Raw genomic sequence first — 21,369 nt, 5'->3', positions numbered from 1 at the left:
AATCAGAGCCGACTGGGCTCTGGTTTCAGACAGAGGGTGAAAAGAGGTGCTGCAGCACAGGCAGTAAATTTGAAAGCAAAGAGCCAAAAGGTTTCTTGCTGTAGTTATTTTGGCAGGACTTAACCGCTGAAGGACACAGAGCCAACAGACATTTGTTTGTTGTGTACTGTTCCAGAAAATGGAAAAATATGGGGAATGAAAATCAAAAAGATTGTGAGAGTAGTATGTGAAACGCAGAGGGAATAAAGGAGTGGATAGGTGATATGAGAAAGGATGGAACCTTCAAATATAGTTGACAGGTGAGACAAGTAGTTGGAGCCAAAGAGAGAGATAGTGGGAGTGATTGGGTGAAAGAGAGAGAGAGAGAGAGACTGTGTGTTGCACTAAATACCTCTCAGTTCCCTGAAGGTGTGCTGTTGGCAAAAGTAGCTGCACTGCTGAGAAAAACTAAAACAAAAACAAAAACATGAAGGGCAAAAAAAGAGCAGAGCATCTAAATATCGGATAAGAGAACAAATACCGGAGAGCGAGGGAGACGCAGACGAGGGGAGACGAGGGAGATGAGGGGGGGAAACTGGGGCACATGCACATTAGTGACACGCTTATACATCAGCAGAAAGAAGAGGAAGACACTGAAGAAGAGGAGAGGAGACGAAGTGAAAAGATGCCTAAAAAGTGCTGATGGCAGGACTTGAGAGTGACTCCCCTCCCCGCTTCCTCTCTACCTGTCTCCTTATCCCTTCTCTGACCCTGTCTCCTCCTCCCTCACTCCCCCCTCTCTCTTCTTCGCTCTCCTCTCCTCCCACAGACCATGCAGGGAGAGCTTGGGTTGCATCTGTCTGTCTCTCTCTCTCTCTCTCTCTCTCTCTCTCTCTCTCTCTCTCTCTCTCGCTGCATCCCTCTGCTCTCTCCCCAGCTGCTCCGTTTGTGATTCTGCAGCTGAGGAAAAAAATCCCCGAGCTCGGTATCAGAGAACAGGACACAGGAGCCGCGGAGGGAAATAAATTGGGGGATCCCTCAAAGAACAGAGGAATCTTTTGTTCTTCTCGTGCTTTTGATGGTTGACCTGTTCTGCTGCCTTTATCCCTTCTACAAGGAAAGTCTTTAAAGGAGAGAAGAAAGAAATATTTTGCAGCTTCAGAACAAAGTGATGCAAATGGAGACAGTGCTTTCAGAAGCGAGGAACTAAAGACTTAATCCATCTTCAAGAAAATAACTGCAAACTGGAGAACCTTAATACTGACTTTGAAAGGACGAGAGCAGAATCAAGACATTTTAAACAAAAAACCTCCACCGCCAGACTTCGTCTCCTCTCCTGTGCCATTTTTGACTTTTTCTCCCTTTTAAACACCACCGGTCTTCATCTCCTTTCCTCCTGTGGTCCCATTTGTACTTTTTCTTCCTGCTTCTTGGGCTCTGCTCCCCCCCCACCCCGACTAAAGCTCAGCCATGCAGGTGTCCATCGCCTGCACGGACCACAACCTGAAGAGGGGGAATGGAGGGGACCACAGTAAGCAGAGCGCCACCAGCCCCAACGTGGTGAACCAAGCCCGGGCCAAGTTCCGCACCGTGGCCATCATCGCTCGCAGCTTCGGCTCCTTCACTCCCCGGCACATCTCCCTCAAGGAGTCCACGGGGAAACACACTGGCATGAAGTACAGGTGTGTGTGTGTCAGAGTGAGGAGTGTGTGTTAAGTGACTGCTGTCTTGAAAAAAAGCTGTGTGTTTGTTTCTGCTGCACATGTTTGTTTGGCTGCCATGCTTCTCCTGTTTCTTTTATATTTCCACTCCAGCACAGCTGCTACGCCTTCATGATTATTTAATTACGATGCTCAATATTTCATTATACAGTAGTTGAGTTGTTGACACACTTGTGATTCCCAGTGCAACTTAACACTTTTCTTGTGCAGTTTCTCTGTAATCTTCCAAAGACTCATAGTATATTTGTTTAATTAAAATAATGAAAATTAAATCAGAAGACGTCCATTTGAGTACATATTTTAATCCTATTGCCAAGCTCTTCTTATTCTTAATCCAGAGAAATGTGTTATGTAATGCTTTAACCCTTGTGTTGTCTTCCCATGCAACCTTTTTCCTGTCTGGTTTTACTGCTTCGGATTAATATAGTATAAAAATGATGACCCAGTTCTGTGGTAAGCCTTCTTAGCCAACTTCCAACGGAAATATAAATATTACATTTGTTTTTTTAATCAATGGTCAGTGAACGTTATTTATATATATATGTTATTAAATTAAGTAAACCATAGAAGCTATACGTTTGAATAAAATAAATACAAACCATTACAATTCAACACGGTCACCATTTCTGTTGCATTTAGATACTTCTGATATTATAACATATAGTCAAATTTGACCCCAGGACAATGGGAAGGTTGAAGACTCTATCAATGCAAATGAAAATCAGATGGCTGGATATAGCCGAGTACAGAAAGCCAGAAAGTCAGAATTCCCTTTTTTTTGCTGCCTGAAAATCCTCGCTTGCGAGCCTTTTGTTGCCGTCATATTGTGGAATTTCATAAAGCCACTCTTGCCAACGCCATCTGAAGCACCTTCTGCCGAGCCTGCAGTATGTTTTCAGTGAGCATGAGCTACACAAATCTGATCCTCAGTCTCTGCAACTCATGCAGAAGCTGCTGATTTTCTCTGGAAGTCAAAAGCAAACCTGACTGGGTTTCCAGGAAAAAAATGGTGTTTCTGCAAACGTGTGCTGACAGTTACTACACTCGTGTTCTGTCTATCAAAGTCTCCTTTCTCCTTACTCCCCACAGTTCATTAACACCTCTCGCATATCTGTAGTCAGACAAGTCTTAAAGAGGACATATTCTGCTCATTTTCTGGTTCATATTTGTATGTTGTGCCTCCACTGTGACATGTTTCAATGCCTGAGGGATCACAGGGATTTTAGCCTTTGCAGACCATTTACATGCACAAAAATGATACACTAAAGGTAAGGGAAAACCCCAAAAAGCGGAATAGGGCCTCTTTAAACCTCCCTTATTGCTCACAATTACTCAAACCCTGATGCGTTCAAATGCCATGAATGGTAGAGTTTTTCCTGCTTTGCTCCCACACACCATACACTTAATTTTTTTCCTGAACTCTCTCCCTCTTGCTCTTCCTCTCTCACTCTCTCTCTTTGGTGAGACCGCTCTGCAGTGTGGGCAGAGTGTCTGAGTCGGATTTGACCTCAGCGCTGCTGTTCTCAGCTGACTAGTGTGTGTCTTACTCTCATGGCCTCGGGCTGTGAATGTTACGTAAAATATGGTGCCGTTACTTTCTTCTGAAGCTCATCTGATCACTGAAATCAGACTGCGGTGTGTGTGTGTGTGTGTGAAGACATCTTGTGTGTGCACAGAGACAATATAGTTGTAGGGGGAAGGTAGTGCTAAGTATTCAGCTCGACTGTATTTGATGGTGTTATTCTTCAGTGTGAATACAGGGGAATTAGACGCATCAGACCTCCATCTCACAACTATTTTGCTCTTTTTTGCACATGTAGGGTTATTTTAGGTCTTGCATATGTTCTGCAGACTGCTCTGATAAAAGGAGGGAGCTGTTCAGTCTTGTGTTAACATAGGTTAACAATGCATAATTGCTTTGTGAGAAAAAATAAGTTTTCATCCACAGTGAAAATATTTAATTTAAAGACATGACATTCACCTGCTTTTGATTTTTTTACCTGGATAAAAAAGCTCAAAAAGTGAGTTGCCCTCTCTTAAATAAAACATTTGGTAGATGGCACGATCTAAGGGGTGGTAGTGTCATATCTGAGTATGGGCAAACTGCATTTCAACTTACTGCTTCATGTGTTTAATGAATGGTTCTTAAAATGATAATAAATCTTTGTCTACTTTATTGTTTAACAAGGAAGCTAAGTACCCTAAAGTAAACTGTTGTTGATGCTTTGTCAAGTATTACAAATTGCATCTTGAACACCTGGCTAGCACTACCATAACACCGTTCATGGCTAATAGAAAGCTATAAATCTCAGGTTACATATCGCCCGGCCTCTGAAGGAGTCTAGACAATATGTCATGTCAGTGTGCTGTGATGCAGCTTGACCAGTAATGAGAGCTGCAGGCAGGTAAGTAGCGGGCCGGCTGTGGCACGGTGCCACGTCGCTCTGCGCTGGAAACTACTGCCCGGGAAGGCAGGGGCAGTGATGCGGACCAAAAACTAACACAGCTTCACCTGGCATGTGAAACTGAGCTGAAAGCAAATCATGCTGCCAGCAACACAACGATGGAGTTCTGTAGCGCTAGAGAAATGAAAGAGGTAGAAATGTTAAACTTCAGTGTTATTTTCTTGTTATGGACCTATGAGGCTATTAGTGAACACTGGAAAGCACTTTTACATGTACAGAATATAGATAGAGTTTTACATGAGGGTTGTCTGTCACAGCTTAGGAAGGGCACTTTGAGATCCTGAAAAAGCCAATAATATTTGGTGAGGTGTCTTTGAGCATTAGGAAAAGCGCTATATAAACCTTATGCATTATAATTATTATTATTACGACTCGGATAGGGAGTGTTTTTTCCTCAAAGTCGTCTCCTACCACAGATTGTGTTTGTGTCTGTAGAAGCTCCAGGGTAAAAAAGAAACATGCCTGAAGCCTGACAAATATTTTGCTTACGTTCTGCCACAGCTGAGTGCCGGGATGTTGCTGAAATTGTTGTTTGGGAACTTTGTCTCGTGGGAATTTTCTGTGCTACTCATTTCAGGGAAAAGGAAATCCAGATGCCTTTTGGTTATATTCAGTCATATAAGGCGATTTAAAAACATGTTGTATCAGGTCTCCTAAAGAAGAGATGCTCTACTGTTAACAACATATCCTAATCTTGATTTTAGCAAAGACTGGATGAATAGTAAAGTCGATTATGCTGTTACACAGCTGTGTGTAAGTCTTACTTGTGTTTAACTGATGGCTGTTCAGGGGTTACTTTACTATTAATGCCATTTTGTTTACGGCTTATCCAGGATTTAGGAGCAAGGAGAGCGGTATGCAGCGACTGACAGTCACATACAGGGGGTTATTGTGTCGTGTTAGTCATATGCTTCATACGCAGAAATGTGCAGGCAGAGATGAGAGACATTTACAAGACATATTCAGATAATGTTTCCAGAAAATAAATGTAGAGGATAGCATATTCACACTCAGTTTGTTGATTGTGATGCTGTTTGCGCTTTGTAATGAACTGTTAAATGTGGTAATACTAAGTAATCATTTAAAGAAATGAAATGAGGAGAGGGAAAATGACAAAAATTACAATAAGTGAAGTAAAAGTACCAATTAGGGCAAGGTGGAGCTAATTACAGTTCCTTTTACTGCTGCTGGATATCTTTACTTATAATTAGATGTCTTATTTAATGGTTGATTTATATTTTGTGTTAGCTAATAATCTGTAAAGTAACTAAAGCTGTCAGATAAATGTAGTCGAGTAGAAGAACAAAGTAGCATAAAATACTAAGGTAAAGTACAAGTACCTCCAAACTACCACCAGTATGACAGGTGTTCTCATATGTAGCATATTGTACACACACTTCTCTCTACACAGCCTCCTATACAGTCGGATGGTACGCCATATGTCCTCCTGTCAGCTTGTCATTAAAAGTTCAGTAGGCAGAGGGTTGTGAAAATTGCTTCTGACAATAGACGAGGACGGGCTAGAGTTTCTCTATAGGAACAATGGCGGGAAAGATGGAGAGAGAAGAAGAGAGGTGGAAATGTAAAGAGACAATACCTGTGTGTGTGTGTGTGTGTGTGTGTGTTCATGCTCATCAGTCAGTGCTGCATTGTCTCCTGCTGACATTAATTCTTCAGGATGGACAGTGAGATCGACAGTTTCCACTCCTCCATATCTTTCTCTCTCCATCTCTCTCTTCTTCTCATTATCTCTTTCTATCCATTTCTTTTTGTTTCAGGAAGTGAACTCAGGGCTGCACACACCATCTGCTCTGGCACTGAGTTGTAGGTGAAACCATGACTAGCAAGGACATGCTTGCTTCTCAGTGCGTTTACCTGTGTGTGTGAGCTTCACTTCCTCCTCTTCTTACAGCACATGACAGGCACATAACATAGAGACAAGGATATGGCTGCACGGTTTGGAAAAATTGATTATTTGGACTGTCTTTTTATTGATCATTTTTGCCATATTCTTGTCAATGATTGAGAAATGTATTAAAAAGGAAATATTCTGCTCGTTTTTAGTTCCATATTAGTATTTAGTGTCTCTACTGGGACATGTCTCCATGCTTTAATGTTCAAAAAGCTCTTCATTGTTCTCATACTGCCTGTGCTGCAGCTCCTCTTTTCACCCTCTGTCTGAAACCAGAGGCCAGTATGCTCTGATTGGTAAGCTGGCCGGCTCTGTTGCGATTGATCAACCACTTAAAGATGTCCCGCCCCTTGGCCTATCATGTACAATTTGTTGGAGCGCTAGCCAAAAGAAGCGCATGTGTTACATAGTGATGTCATTATGTCCAGGAAGTAAACTAAGGAGTCCAATGGAGGCGTTTCAAACGGGGGGATTCTTTTTTCATAAAATGTACAAATGTATAGTGGAGCCTTAATTTGTCAGTAGTAATAGAACAACATATAAGGAGGTGAAGACTCTGAGGTGAGCTCAAATTAAAATGATTTTATGTTGGGGCATTTACAGAATTTCTTTAACTGCATCAGCAGATTTTTAATACTTTCCTCATTGACATATTGACTTAATATGTTGTTTACTGGTTTCCCTATGCAAGCTTGACTGAGCAGAAATCATTAAAATTGTAATAAGTTCTGACCACAGCAGAATAGCAGAGTGTGTGGGGGTGGTGGATGCAGTGCTGTGCATGTTATTGTGAAAATAAACAGGATTATGAAGGATTTGTTTACCCACTGTTTGAATTTCTGGAGATAAAAAGGCATTGGGCTTTTTTTCTGTGTTAGAAAAATGCATCAAGACTGATTGTAGCGCCACTCTGATAGACTGTGCTCATTCAATTGATAACGATCTCCCAGACTTGGTAAACAACATTTGCTTCAGTCAGTCATTCAGACAGAAGACGCCTAGAAGTGGGAGATGGAGATGATTTGACGGCTTCTATGAAAGGAGTCAAACCCATCGCTGTTGTTTGGATACTGTATGCAGTTGTATAGATCGAGTCTCTAGGGTGCATTTTGCTCCCTGTGTCCCTTTCTCTTTAACTCTGTGTGTTGCGATAACAAGCCCTGAATCACTCCGGGCTCCTATCTTGGCAGTATTTGAAATGAGCCGGAGTAGAGTGTTGGATTTTTGTTTCCTTTTGACACAGAGATAAAGGATGTGGGGAAAAGAAATACAGATAAAAAAAAGGAGCAGGAGGTAGGTATGATTAAAAGAAGGAAGCATTAGGAGGATGTGCTTGACTTAATCACAAATCTGTGTGTGTGTGTGTGTGTGTGTGTGTGTGTGTGTGTGTGTGTGTGTGTGTGTGTGTGTGTGTGTGTGTGTGTGTGTGTGTGTGTGTGTGTGTGTGTGTGTGTGTGTGTGTGTGTGTGTGTGTGTGTGTGTGTGTGTGTGTGTGTGTGTGTGTGTGTGTGTGTGTGTGTGTGTGTGTGTGTGTGTGTGTGTGTGTGTGTGTGTGTGTGTGTGTGTGTGTGTGTCACTACAATCCCCTATAGAAGTGTGTGAAATGCATTTGTGAGTTGAATATTTCCCTATCCTCTAACAGGCTTCTGTTAAATTCCACACATATCTGCTCCAATCAGGTATTAGCATTCTCAGTAAAACACCTGAGAGACCTTTGGTCGATCATAAGGGTGTGTCACTGTTTCTTTACAGTGATGTCATGGAGAAGGGGGCATTTTGAATCCTGCACTGTTTAAATCAATGTCTACATACTCAATAAACCAAAGACTTGACTTATTGACAATATTGATTTAAAATAATTCCATTGGTTTATAGATAATTGAAGTGCTTCCACTAAGAAACTATAGTCCATTCCCCTGCGTACCAATGGCTGGAACTGCTGTAACAGCAACGTAACTTAAAATGTACTTCCTGTCCGTCTTCTTCTGCTGTTCCAGTTAGTGTTTACTTCCTGTCTGTCTTCTTCTGTTGTTCCCGTTAGTGTTTACTTCCTGTCCGTCTTCTTCTGCTGTTCCTGTTAGTGTTTACTTCCTGTCTGTCTTCTTCTATTGTTCCCGTTAGTGTTTACTTCCTGTCCGTCTTCTTCTGCTGTTCCTGTTAGTGTTTACTTCCTGTCTGTTTTCTTCTGCTGTTGGTATTAGTGTTTACTTCCTGTCCGTCTTCTTCTGCTGTTCCTGTTAGTGTTTACTTCCTGTCCGTCTTCTTCTGTTGTTCCCGTTAGTGTTTACTTCCTGTCTGTCTTCTTCTGTTGTTCCCGTTAGTGTTTACTTTCTGTCTGTCTTCTTCTGCTGTTCCTGTTTCCTGCTGTTTACATTATTTTAACATGTATATAATAACTGTAACAGAATACATTTCTACAGTAACTCTCCCAACCCTGAAGAAGAAGCCGCCTCCCAAAAGTCTTTAAGTCACTTTTGATGTATCAATTTGAAAAGGCCTAATAATGAAAGAACTGGTAAAGCAAAGAGAGCTCATTCCTGATGATATTTCAACATGTGTTGCTATAAGAAAAAAACAAAAACCTGAAGGCGCTGTGAAGCTTTTGCATGAGCCATCTCACAAAGTGCTAATTTGGCAGAGGAGGGTTGGCGTCAGCGCCTTGAATGCAGCCTGCTGAGAGCTTGCGCAGCACAGTGGTGTGAATTAGCAACTGCTGTAAAAGTGTGTGTGTTGTTCCTTCCTGATGATGCAGGAGGGGATGGGAAGCTGCTCTGTGTGTGCACCTGATGAACCTAAATGTTTTAATTGTCATGTTCAATCAAGTATTTTCCAGTAACGTGTGAACACACTGACACCGAAAGCCCCTTTACAGAAAGATGACAGCTGTTCATTTCAACCTAGCTTTTTTTTCACAACAAATGATATACCACAGGGATTAAATGAGAGGGGTGGTAATGAGTAAAGGAATGCTGGCGCTCCAAACATCCACACTACGAATACTCAACGGTCCAAATCAACGCATTGTCTCAGCTTGTTGCCATGGTAATCATGTCCTTGGCTGAATGGTGCATTTAAATTAAAACACTGAAAAACAAACACACAAATCCTTTTCTTTTTTTCAAAGAATGACATTAAGCCGTATGGGAAGGAGCGTCAGGAATATTTGGAAAGTGATAAGGAGATGGTTATATGTGTGATACAGTAAAAGCAGACTTATGCAATTTGAGTAGTAATTTTGGGCTCTGGTCTTTGGAGAGAAACTTGGAGTTCTGAGAAAAACTCAGAATTCTGAGAGAGTCAGAATTTCAAGGAAAAGTCTAAATTTGAAGAAAAAAATCTGAATTCTGTGAAAAACTGAATCTTTCGAAAACGTCAAAATACTAAGAAAAAGTCAGAATTCTGAGTTCAAATTCTGAAGTCCTTCTGAGGAAAAGTCAGAATTATGAGAATAAGTCGGTATTATAGTTCTATTTATTTCTTTTTTATCCAATGTATCACTAGCAAGTATACTTACAATGTGTAAACACCTGAGCTGTGGAGGCTTTATGTGGTTTGTCACAGGTTTATTCTCTGTTCATGCTATTAAAGAAGGAAACACAAGATATTCAGCTCCCACAGATTCAGGGAATATAGCCCGGAGACAGGCGGCAAAGAGAGATAGTGTCAAATCTATGAGCGATTATACTAGTAAATCCCTACAGGGGCCAATTACACTGCACTGTGGGCCGAATAACAAACAGGCATTTCTCCAATTGTCTGGTAGTTTGCTTCTGAACTGTTGCTGTGCCCTTGGGCGTCCTGAAAGGCAGTGACTGTGAAATTAATTATAGTGACAGGTCTGCCGTTACCACTTCAACCTTTTATCTCCTATGTGGTAGCAATTGAAAAGACTAATACCCCTGTGCATACATATGAATACAATATTTCACTCTGTCTGTTGCAGGTGGCTCTGAAGCTCTGCTTGTCATGAATGGAAAAATACAAATATAATGATAGCGCTGCCTGGCATTGTATAGCTGTTCTTGTTGGTGTAACTGCTTTATGTCCTAATAGCCTTGATGTTAAGGATAATCGAGTCGTTCGCGATCAAATGCTTCTCGAGCGGTTTTCTAATTAAAATGAGAGCAAGGATATGTTGTCAGGTTTATTCAATGGAGAGTGATTCAAATAGGGCAAACTAAAAAGCAACCATCAGTACACTGAGGATTGTATGCTAATCAGAATTGGATTTTGTTAATTTGTCCCTCAGAGGGGGAAAGTCACATAGCTACAGCAAAATGACAGAACAGTAATAAGTGAGATGTGGAGCGCACATTAATACAATAAATTGGCTATTGGCATGAGGTCCAACACTAAGCTAAAGAAAGGTTCCAGGTTTCCAGATGAGAGTGTCTTTCTGGGGACCAAAAGTGGTGCAATTTGGACATGTGACACCTTTTTATATCAGTACACTTTGAATAGAAAAAGAAACATCTCTCTTGCTTTGCAGAAACTTGGCACAGGCACTCTAAATGACTATGAAACGTGCAGTTTCTGCTTTTCCAGGTTTTCCATTGTGACCATGACAAACTCCAGCTTGCTCAGGGAAAATACAGCAGAAAAGTAAACTTTACTCCCCTTCTTCTATTGATAGAAACTGTTCTAAAAGGAGAGCAGCTACTAAAGCAAACTCGTTATTTCCATTCAAACCTCTCCACATCCTAAAGTCCGCCCCAGTGTAGAAACTAGAGTCCCATCAGACTGACTGCTGCGGTCTGATATCCTCCGGCCTCTGTCTCTTCCACTAACTCTCCTGACGGCTCTTTTACCGGATTTACAACGATCCACTGTGAATGGTGTCCTGCCGGCTGACAAAAGGAAACAAGGAAGTGTGAATTGCAGTGCAGCTGGTGTGCAGAAGATATTCAAAAGCGTGTTAATCTGTGTCAGCCAGAAGTTTTCTTTCATTCTAATCTTTTATATGGAAGTGATTACATCCTTATTTCTCATTTTAATGGGTAGAAGGAAGCTGAAAAACAGGGACCCTTTTTCTCTGTTGAAGCCTCTGTTCTTTCTCTGTCTGTTGCACATTTACAAATCCTGAAGAACATTGATGGTCTATCTTAGAGCTGCAGGATTTGGTGAAAAGGCCATGTTGCGATTACGAAGGTAATATAAGACACAAATGGTATCATGGGCCTACTTTCTTAGATGAAAAGATCACGATGGAAGCGTTTCAGGCAGCTATAGCGCATCCGCCACCGTACTTCACTTCCTAAACAGACACTGGTTGGTTGGCTACGGCGCATCTGGGTACAGAGACAGAGAATGCGTTGTCACATTCACAAACACACAGTAAAAGTATGAAATTGCTGCTTTTTACGGCTATACAACTCATATCAAGTCTCATATTGTATCAGGATTAGCTTAAAATCGTGAAGCCCTGATCTATCTAAAGCTCTTTGGTGTTTCATGAACCTGTTTAAATATTGTCAATGTGAGAAATTAGAGATTGTTTAAAACTGTAAGGCCTTTATCAAAAACTGTGCTTTGATCGTTGGTCGTGTATTAACATGGACTTGTCGCTGATGAGATGAATTGAATTGAATTTCTGTCAGAATAGTGTACAGAAATAATTCAAAGGATGGGGAGAGAGAAAGTGAAAGCTGTCAGAAGTATTATTTATTGGTTCTATTACATTTTTGTCGACTTTAGGCAAATAACGATGTGTGCGTTGCATTTGAATGTGTACTACATGATTTGTGAGTAGGCTACTGTGTGTAGTAAGGGCCTGTGAATTGCTCATTCCTCACTGTGTGTATGAATTACGACACACACTTCCTCCCCTAACAGATGTCCTTTTTCAAATGTACTTCCTCCCTCACATTATATACCCCCTTCAGCCTCTCTTTTCTGAAGTGATGTCCTTCCTTTTTAAATTGTCCTCTCTTCCTCTTCCCCTGCAGACAGCCGTGCCATACTAAACGCTGTGTGAGGAAGAGGTGTTACTGTGCGCTGTTTGCTAATTAAAATCTCCTAACTGTGCCCCAGAGGCTAGTGCCGTGTTTGCTGCCTGCTGTGCTGACTTTCACATAATCCTACTCTACACACAAAGACATGCATGGACATCTCATTCACATTTTACACTTTCAGAGTTTAGTGATGCTGGGCCTTGATGAAGTACGCGACCAGAGAGAAGCGCACACTCACTCTTTATTCAGGACACAATGAGGAGTAACATATGGGGGTATCAATGAAAAAAACTTGAATCCTAATAGTTCATTGTTTACATGGTAAAATGCTGACTCATTTCCAGGGATTTTTTCTAGAAAAATATAGTACGAGGGCAATACTGTGGCGCTGATCTTGTATGTAAGATATATCAATTCTGGCGAGACACAGTGGCACCTGCATACAAGATGGCGCCGTGGACGTGAACAACAACGGGACATAAAAACAAAGCTGCCTCTGCCATCTGACTGTGTTTTTGACACTATTTTCATATTTGTGGAGGAATTAAACACTTTTTGATGACAGAAATATTGTTTTCTGGCATCAATTTCACATTTTATGGGAAAAATCTGTATTTTGGTAATTAGGACTCACACAGTCAAAAGAATGGCATATTAAATATTATGTTCACAACAGTGTTGCTGCAGTCCAAGAGGTCATACAGTGACGGCTGCAGGTTTCTTTCAGCAGCGCTATCATCAGTGTGTGAGTGAGGAGGTTTCGCATGTACTGGCAACAACTCTTGATGTTTTGTCGTCCATCCAGTAAAATAAAAGGATCTTGACTCTGCAGTTTGAGTCGGACCAGCCTTGCATTTGAATGTGACAAAACTAAATATTTAATGTACGCTTGCTGATGGCGTGTGTGCAGTACACATGTGGTCTCACTCGGTTATATCTGCATGTGTAGTGGTGGTGTGGGGGAAGTGTGTGTGTGTGTGTCATATGAAGGCCATGTAATTGACTTTCATCTCCATGGTGATGGTGAATAAGTGCAAAAGAAGTGACTTGCTGGAGGTTTTGTGGCTCCATTTTGGTTTGTGCAAACGTGGTTTTATAATGTTGTATATCCACTGAGCAGTCTGTGGATGTTTGGAAGATGTGCACAGCATCCAGTAAGGGTTAATTATTGTGCGCGAGAGACATTTTTTATAGAGATCTTTTCAAAAATGGGTACTTTTGATGTTTTCACATTTGTAAATTTCTCACTGAGCCAGTCTTTTCTTTTCTTTTGTCTCCATCTCTATCACACGCTCCAGAAACCCTGACAATCACATCGTAGAGCTCACACACACACACACACACACACACACACACACACACACACACACACACACACACACACACACACACACACTCTTTTATTCCATGCAAATCGAGAAGAGGGAGTTTTGAGACACTTATTATCTTTTTTTTTTTGACTCCTCACTTTTACAACATAGTGACATCAATATGTAGCACTTACGCTTCTATTGGCCAGCGCCCTGACACATTGTACATGATAGGCTAAGGGGTGGGACATCTCACAACAGAGCCGGCCACCTAACCAATCAGAGCAGACTGGGCTCTGGTTTCAGACAGAGGGTGAAAAGAGGTACTGCAGCACAGGCAGTATGAGAACAATAAAGAGCTTTTTGAACATTAAAGCACGGAGACATGTCCCAGTAGAGGCACTAAATACAAATATGAACTTGAAAAGGAGAATAATAGGTCCTCTTTAAAGGGAGTTGGTGTGTGTGTGTGTCGGGTGTTAAAGACAGTGAGTAAAGAAAGACAGGATTTGATTGAGTCATTGAAGAATGGAGAGAAATAAGAGAAGGAACCTTGTCTTATTCTTTATATGACTAAGATAGATTGCTCTCCTTTTCTTTTTTAACAACTTTTAATTTGCGTTAACACACTAAAGTCTTCATGAAGAGCCTTGACCTCTTATCTCTGCTGTACTAATCCTCAAGTAGCGCTTAAGAAGCCGTTGTAATTTTAAACCTCCTGTAAGACACCCAGAGTACCTTCACATGTCAATTACCTCTCCTAACCGGAGGAAAGTGGGGATCTTCTTCTCATTGATTCGAATGCTGATAACTGTATAACCGTCATTAGTGACGGGATCTGTACCACATTAATGTGGAATCTTGTCTGTGGTTATAGACGTTAGAAAGCAAGACTGATAGCAACACTGGCAAGGTAGATATAATAACTCCATTCAAACTCATTACTGTAATTGAGAAGCATGCTGATCATATTTCCTTTCTCCTGTCCTCACTTGAGTGTCTGCTCTAAGATTCTCCTGGATTCAGCTTACACTTGCAAACTCTTCACCCCACACTGTAGGCGTTTATTTGCTATCACTTACTGTCTCATTGTATATATTACAAATGCATAACAGTAAGGTGATTCTGAAAGGATCAGGATGGCACCTGATAGTGCTTTTCCACCGAATACTAGTTTCCATTTGGAACCAACAACCTGCTCAACTGGATACTGCATACGTAGCAGATTTATATCGGAGGCTCAGTCGAGATTAACCTGAGTATTCACGGTTCATAGATCTCAGGAATTAATCTGAGGTTAACACAACTGAAGAGATTTTAACGTTTGTCCTACGACAGGAAATCCGTCAGTAAATACCCCCCTGGTGAATTTAAAAACCACGGTTTCTAAAGTGTCTAAATTAGACGATTGGTCATCACGCCCAACATTAGCCGTTTTTAGCTTAGCAGTGGTGAAGTCATGTGACCGTGCTGTAGTTCCTTTATAGCCTAACGTTAGCTTTTGCTTAAAAAATCAAGTGGAGTTAACATGGGAAAGTTATCCTGCTGAACAAAACCTGTAAGTATCATAAACATTTGTCTGCCACGGATTATGTTTTGCAACAATGCAAAATCCCAAGCCCAAGGGAGCCCTTGCAATGGTCCCTTCAGGGTCGGCCTACAAAAATATATCATCCCTGCACTTTATGATCTCCACATTGCATAAGTGTGGTTTCAATGAGACACTTTGCTAATTGTAGCTTCAGTGACTGATCTTTCTCCTGCTCCTATAATTACCCCCATAGCCTCATTTCCATTCTCCTTTTCCTTTGAGCATGGGTTGTGTCCTGTAAGACCTAATATGTGCTGGTATGTGTAATCTTTGTTGAAGCCACAGTATAATTTGGAAATTGCCGACATTTTTGGGATGAAAGAAAGACTAACTGAAGCAGCAAAGAGGTCAACAGGGACCCATGTGGAGATTACTGTTTTAATGATGTTATTCTGCTTGTTTCTTTCTGGTTCATTATAGTTTAGTCAGCCGGCACAAATGAATCTGTTTGCATCACTTAGCCAGCACTTCCTACCTGAAGCTTAATTCATCACACTCACTCTTTGAGGGTCTGATGAACTATTAGGCCTTCACAAACAGCTGACAACACACCTAGGGACTTATGTTATGCTGTGTTTAGGTAATTCATCTCTTATATCTCTGAACAAACCATGCTCTCTACCTGCCTGTTATTTCCTCTGACACTTAATAGCTCTGGGAAGCAGAAGTGCAGTCCAGCAAATGTTGAAATAATGAACTTTAATAATAATAATGATGTCCTCTGTGTAAACTACATGAAAGATAAAGAGGCCACATTAAGCTTTTTGAGGTTTTAACTTTCCTGTAGTGTGTTATAAAGGTTTAGGTGCATGTGAATGGTCTGCAAGAGGGAGGGAACTATGGGATTTTAGCCTTTGCAGACCATTTATATGCACAAAATACCACACTACAGGAAAGTGATACCCCCAAAAAGCACAATAGGGCCCCTAACAATAAAATAAAATTCAATATGGAAGTAGTTAATGATCTTTGAGAGGACAGACTTTAAAGGGACGTATACAGCATAGGTGGAGAGAGAGTCGGGGTGCTGCAGTATGGTTCATGGCAGAGCGAGCAGTGGTGCTGCGCTGTGAATAATGCAGGATGAGTGAATGATCAAGTACGACTGAGTGTGCTTATAGTCGACATGAACTAATTCACAACTGGACCAACCGAAGAGTAGAGCGCATGAAGAAGCTGCCTCTATTCCTCCAAGTGCTGTGCAGAGCCATCGCTACAGTCAGCATGTAGAAACTGTACCGGCTGCGTGAGATGTTCTAAAATGTGATCATAAACCAATTAAGTACTTGTGGTTATGACACAGTTAGCTGAATACTTGATTCTGATTGGTCAGTTTGAACATTCCAAAGGTCAACTATTTAACGCTAGCAGACAGTTGCTAACGAGGACACGAACAAAGTGCAGTCACATCAATCCGCAGAAAGAAGTCCGGTCAATTTAACTTCAGCTGTGGACAAACATTAGTTTTCATCCATCAGAGAAAGAAAAACATGGAATAGTTTTTGAGTAATTACTGTACGTTTATATTTGTGGAGAGCAAGTAGCTTTGGATTCATGATGGCTAAACTGTCCCCAGTAAAAAACAAAAGCCAGAGAGAACAAGAAGAAAAAAAGACTGGTTGATGGAAAAGAAAATGTAACCAGACTTGGACCGTTACAGAAAACCTCAAGCGCTGTACTGATCGTTTTAAATTTAAAAAACCATTGTGAGTCAAGTTGTTGGTTTATTTAGTAGAGTCTGTATCCCAAGCTTTGAATTATTTGGTGCCTGTTTTAACATAATGATTGTTTAAGTGTAACAATCGCGATAATGCAGATATAAGATTTATGTCTCATTTTATCATCTGAAAAGAATGCTAGCAAATACGGACTAATTCCTTCAGTGGAATCTCCTGTAGCTAAATAATAAGGTGTGTTTTGTGGGTTTATTGCAAGGCAGACTTGTGCAAGTGTTAGAATAAACAAATATTTACTAAGATCCATCACTTATTAGACATAGCCGACAGAAAGTAGCCCGATGCAAGTGTTTCTGTACCTTCAGAACAAATAAAGGAAAAGGAAATGATTGATTATTCTCATTTGGAAGACCCTTTTCTGTCCAAGTGTGCAACATTCACATTCATTCTTAATCCCATTGTAGTTCGGCAAAGGTCATCTTCAAGATTTGCTTTTATTTCATTAACCTTTATTTATCCTACGATTGAATCAAAGAGCTGGAGACTTTTGTTGATCCCTGAAGGGATTCAGTTGTCACACAGCAGGCAGGACGCCGGGCTGGATTCAGCCTCTGTGATCTAAATGTCAAACAATCACCTTTTGTAAATTACAATATAAGAGTATTATGTCTTGAAAACAGAACATACATATTGCATTAAAAACATGACAAATGAGCTTTAAAAAAAAGAACTCTGGAGATAAGAACAAGAAAACAAACAAAGACTTTTCCCGTCCAAAAATGATGTCTGTATTCTGGGAGATGCGACAGGCTGTAGGGGTGAGGGGCATTAAGAGGGTGCTATGAGAAACATTGAAGGAGGGATGAGTCATGTAATCAGGTAATCATGTAACTTTAAGCTAAGAAATATACTCTTCTTTTCTATCAAAATCCAAAATGGCAGTCGAAGATGGTACAGGGGAGATTTTGTTTTAGAAAATTGAGTTTTTTAAGTATGATTTTATAAATGACTGTCGAAAGATAATGAATAACAGTTTTTACAACTTTGCTTTCAAGGCATTGGGTGTCTGGAGGGAACATTGCACAGATAAGGGTATAAAACAGGGGTAATCACTCAGATATACTTATGTTTTAAGACCTATACTCTACAGATAATCAGATAAATGGGTGCAATAACAGGGCAGTGTGAGTGTAATATGGGGGAACAATGGGTGTTATAACAGTAATTTGGGTGTTTAATGCCTGAGTGTAATATGGGTGTAACGTTAGTGTTTCATGGATGTAAAATAGGTGTTGTGTTTTGTTTGACTTCAGTGGAACGTGCATATAATATGGGGCGATATATCTCGGGAAATACAGAACATAAGTTGGACATAAAAGGTCACATTTTGGAGGAAAAAGAATAATGAAATTGTGTCATTTTATCTCGATACATTGGAATAGAGCAATTGATTAACTTTCCAAAATCTTTATTAATGTGCTTGCCCATTTAAGGGTCTTATCAGGTCGGCAGACGCATGAAGAAACATTGTCCGGCGCGGAAGAAACACTTTCCTTTTATGTGTAAAAACCCTGCGACGCTGTGACCTCTGCCTCCCTGTCTGAAAGGATGCAGCTGCTTTTCTTTTGTAAAAACAGAAACGCTGTTCCTGCCTCCTAATAACCAACTCTGATTTATTTGACTCTTACAGAACATTTCACACATTACATCACAAAGTTTTTTACGATTCTAAATAAAATAAAAAGGGTAGCTCCTTTTATCTTTGCTTTTTCCTTGTCATTTATTAGCTCTATAAAACCACACAGTAATAACACCCATTAAAAAGCAATGAGTAATAATAACATGCTGGAGATTCAGCAGGGTTTGTCCCTCCCCTGGGAGAGCCTGTGTGTGTATATTAGACGCTTTATGGTCCACAGCAGTTTTATGCCTGACATTTATTAAACTGTTCATTTTAACCCTGTTACTTGTGTGTGTGTGTGTGTGTGCATGTGCAGACCATTATTGGAGTGCAGAAATGCATGTGTGAATCCGTACCAGTATCCATGTTTGTGTGTGTGCATGTGCAGCGAAGTGTATGAGGCAGTAATTTAGTGAATGCATCGAAGCGTTTCTGGTTCTTTTAGTATTTATTGATTCTGTCCCACACACTCCCGCTCTCAAACCTCCACAGTCATGGCCAGAAAAACTGCTGGCTCCGACTTTTCTCTGCATCCAACGAGCACATTTGATTCAATCTCTGCACTTAAATGTGTGTGAATGTGTGTCAGTACTACTGTATAGTGTCTACGCTGGTAAAAGCTAATGTCCATGCATCTTTAATTATTTTGCTTTTGTATGCCTTTTTTTGTCTGTGTGTCAATTCAAGTATTATCAGGTTCATATTAGTATGTTGTGCCTCTACTGGGACATGTCTCCATGCTTTAATTTCAAAAAGCTCTTTATGTTTCTCATACTGCCTGTGCTGCAGCACCTCTTTTCACCTTCTGTCTGAAACCAGAGCCCAGCCTGCTCTGATTGGTTAGCTGGCCGTTTCTCTTGTGATTGTTCAACAGCTTACACATCCGTAGAATGTGTTGCGCTAGCCAATAGAAGCGCAAGTATTACATAGTGATGTCATTATGTTCCGTAAGTAAACGAAGGAGTCCAATGGAAGTGTTTCAGGCAGGGGGGGAGTGTGAGGGAGAGAAACCCCCTCTGGAGGGGACACTGGGATTTTAGCCCATGCAGACCATTTACATGCACCAAAACCTATAGAACACACTGCAGGAAAGGGAAACCCCAAAAAGCATTAAGGCATTTTTGTTATCATTATTTTTGGAAGGTTTTAAGGAAATGTAATTATCTTAAACTTCCATCCTTAGCCCAAAGTATGACAGTTGTCTCTCCTATAATATATGGTGTTTTCTGTCCTAATTCAGGTATATACATAATCCATTATACTGTGAGGAAACAAACTCATGTGAGAGCTTTTCAGACCTTTCTGGACAGACTTGCATGATAAACTGCACTGCTTTAAATGTGCCTCTGTCCACACGAACAACTGAGGGGAGAGGAAACTGTACAACATATGTTTCCATGCGAATGTTATTCATGTTTCTCCATCTAGAAGGAGATAGATGCTGACAGTAGAACATTGTGACCTGAAGGCAACACGATCTGAACTGATGCTCACGTTCTGCTTTTTTCCTTATGTTTTCTTGTTCTTGCATGATACCCAGAGATAAGAGAAAGAGTAAAGACACGTTTATCATGCTATCTAAAGCCACGTGGACTGAATGCACTCTTAAACAAAAGCCCTAATTGTGATGTCTCTCTTACACTGTGCATAGAATATTAAAAGAGAGCTCATGTCGGTTCCCCCCGTCGCCAAGACATCGTTTGATTTATTGAATACTAATCGCTCAGTGCAACTCATTCCTGGTGGACCTTCCCATCTGCTCATGGATTGACGTGCTTGTTGGACATTGTGTTTCTTTAGGCCATGACCCAGTAGATAAAAGAAATGCTTATCTGCTTTAAATAAATAATTATACTCATTGTCAGATAGTCATTGGGTCCCTGCTATAGGCTGCATAAATTAGAGTGGGAGGTAATGTCAGGTGGTTTGATTGTGTGTCGAACTACTATGACTAGTTCCTATGGAATAGCGTGATGGAGTACGTGCTTTCAAAGAATTCCTAATGGACCTGTGGATACTACGAGTACATTCAAATGTCACCACAGCTCTCATTCAATACTTATATATGAATGTATTCAGTTTACTTGTTGTATAAATTGTATAGGTTCAGTTTATCAGCTCCATTGAGGCTTGCTTCCATGCTGCAGAAAAATACCGGGAAATCTTAATTGAATCACTAATTACTTTAACTAACAATACCTACAGTCAGTGAAGTGAAAGAAACCTCAGTGTTCAGGCATTTTGTAAAGGCAATTATTTTTTTTACTTTGCAGTTTCAATAAAGGTAAAGTAAATGGTGCAGGGAATTCATTTGTGCACTCAATTCCATATCATTTCTTCAAGACATGGCCCTTGAAAACAAAAAAATGAAATCGTAGTGAAAAAAAACATGTGTATTCACGACGGTGTGTGTGTGTGTGTGTGTGTGTGTGTGTGTGTGTGTGTGTGTGTGTGTGTGTGTGTGTGTGTGTGTGTGTGTGTGTGTGTGTGTGTGTGTGTGTGTGTGTGTGTGTGTGTGTGTGTGTGTGTGTGTGTGTGTGTGTGTGTGTGTGTGTGTGTGTGTTAAAGATGTGTCCAGACATCACTCTCCTTTATTGATTGAATTCTTCATTAGTCTATTTAATGACCTATTGAACATGCTGCAAATCATGTTGATTCTCTTTAGTCATTGGTTTAGGTGATCAATCTATTTACCATGAGGTTTATACAGTTAGAAGAAGAAGGAAGGATACCGTTAATCGTCCCACAGAGGGGAAATTTTACATTCTGCGTTTGACCCATCCTAGTGTTAGGAGCAGTGGGCTGCCATATGTACGGCGCCTGGGGAGCAGTGTGCGGTGCCTTTCTCAGGGACACCACGGTAGCACTTGGTCTTTCGGGGACTTGAACTGGTGACCTTCCAGTTCCAAGGCCAAGCCCCTATGGACTTTGCCACCACTGCCCTTGTGCTTTAAAGACGACATTCTGCTAATTTTCCGGTTCATATCAGTATTTTGTGTCTCTACTGGGACATGTCTCCATGCTTTAATGTTCAAAAAACTCACACTGCCTGTGCTGCAGCATGTAGTTTCACCCTCTGTCTG

General features: G+C 40.8%; 1 protein-coding gene across 2 annotated transcripts in view; it reads left to right on the top strand.

The window, feature by feature from the left end:
* The window catches only part of kcnab1a (potassium voltage-gated channel subfamily A regulatory beta subunit 1a), a 98,952-nt gene that overhangs the window by 33,854 nt on the left and 43,729 nt on the right, over positions 1-21,369 (top strand). Inside the window, exon 1 of one of the 2 annotated variants that reach the window (XM_063907195.1) lies at positions 1,450-1,661. The exons of the other annotated variant lie outside the window; for it this stretch is intronic. Coding sequence (XP_063763265.1) covers positions 1,450-1,661 — 212 coding nt within the window. Of the gene's footprint in view, positions 1-1,449; positions 1,662-21,369 lie in introns of those variants that run through there. 2 annotated transcript variants of the gene reach the window in all.

Source organism: Eleginops maclovinus, chromosome 18, assembly GCF_036324505.1.
Source record: "Eleginops maclovinus isolate JMC-PN-2008 ecotype Puerto Natales chromosome 18, JC_Emac_rtc_rv5, whole genome shotgun sequence".
In the NCBI taxonomy this organism is placed as follows: domain Eukaryota; kingdom Metazoa; phylum Chordata; class Actinopteri; order Perciformes; family Eleginopidae; genus Eleginops; species Eleginops maclovinus.
The sequence above is the reverse complement of the archived record's forward strand: the minus strand, read 5'-3'. Positions and strand labels throughout refer to the sequence as shown.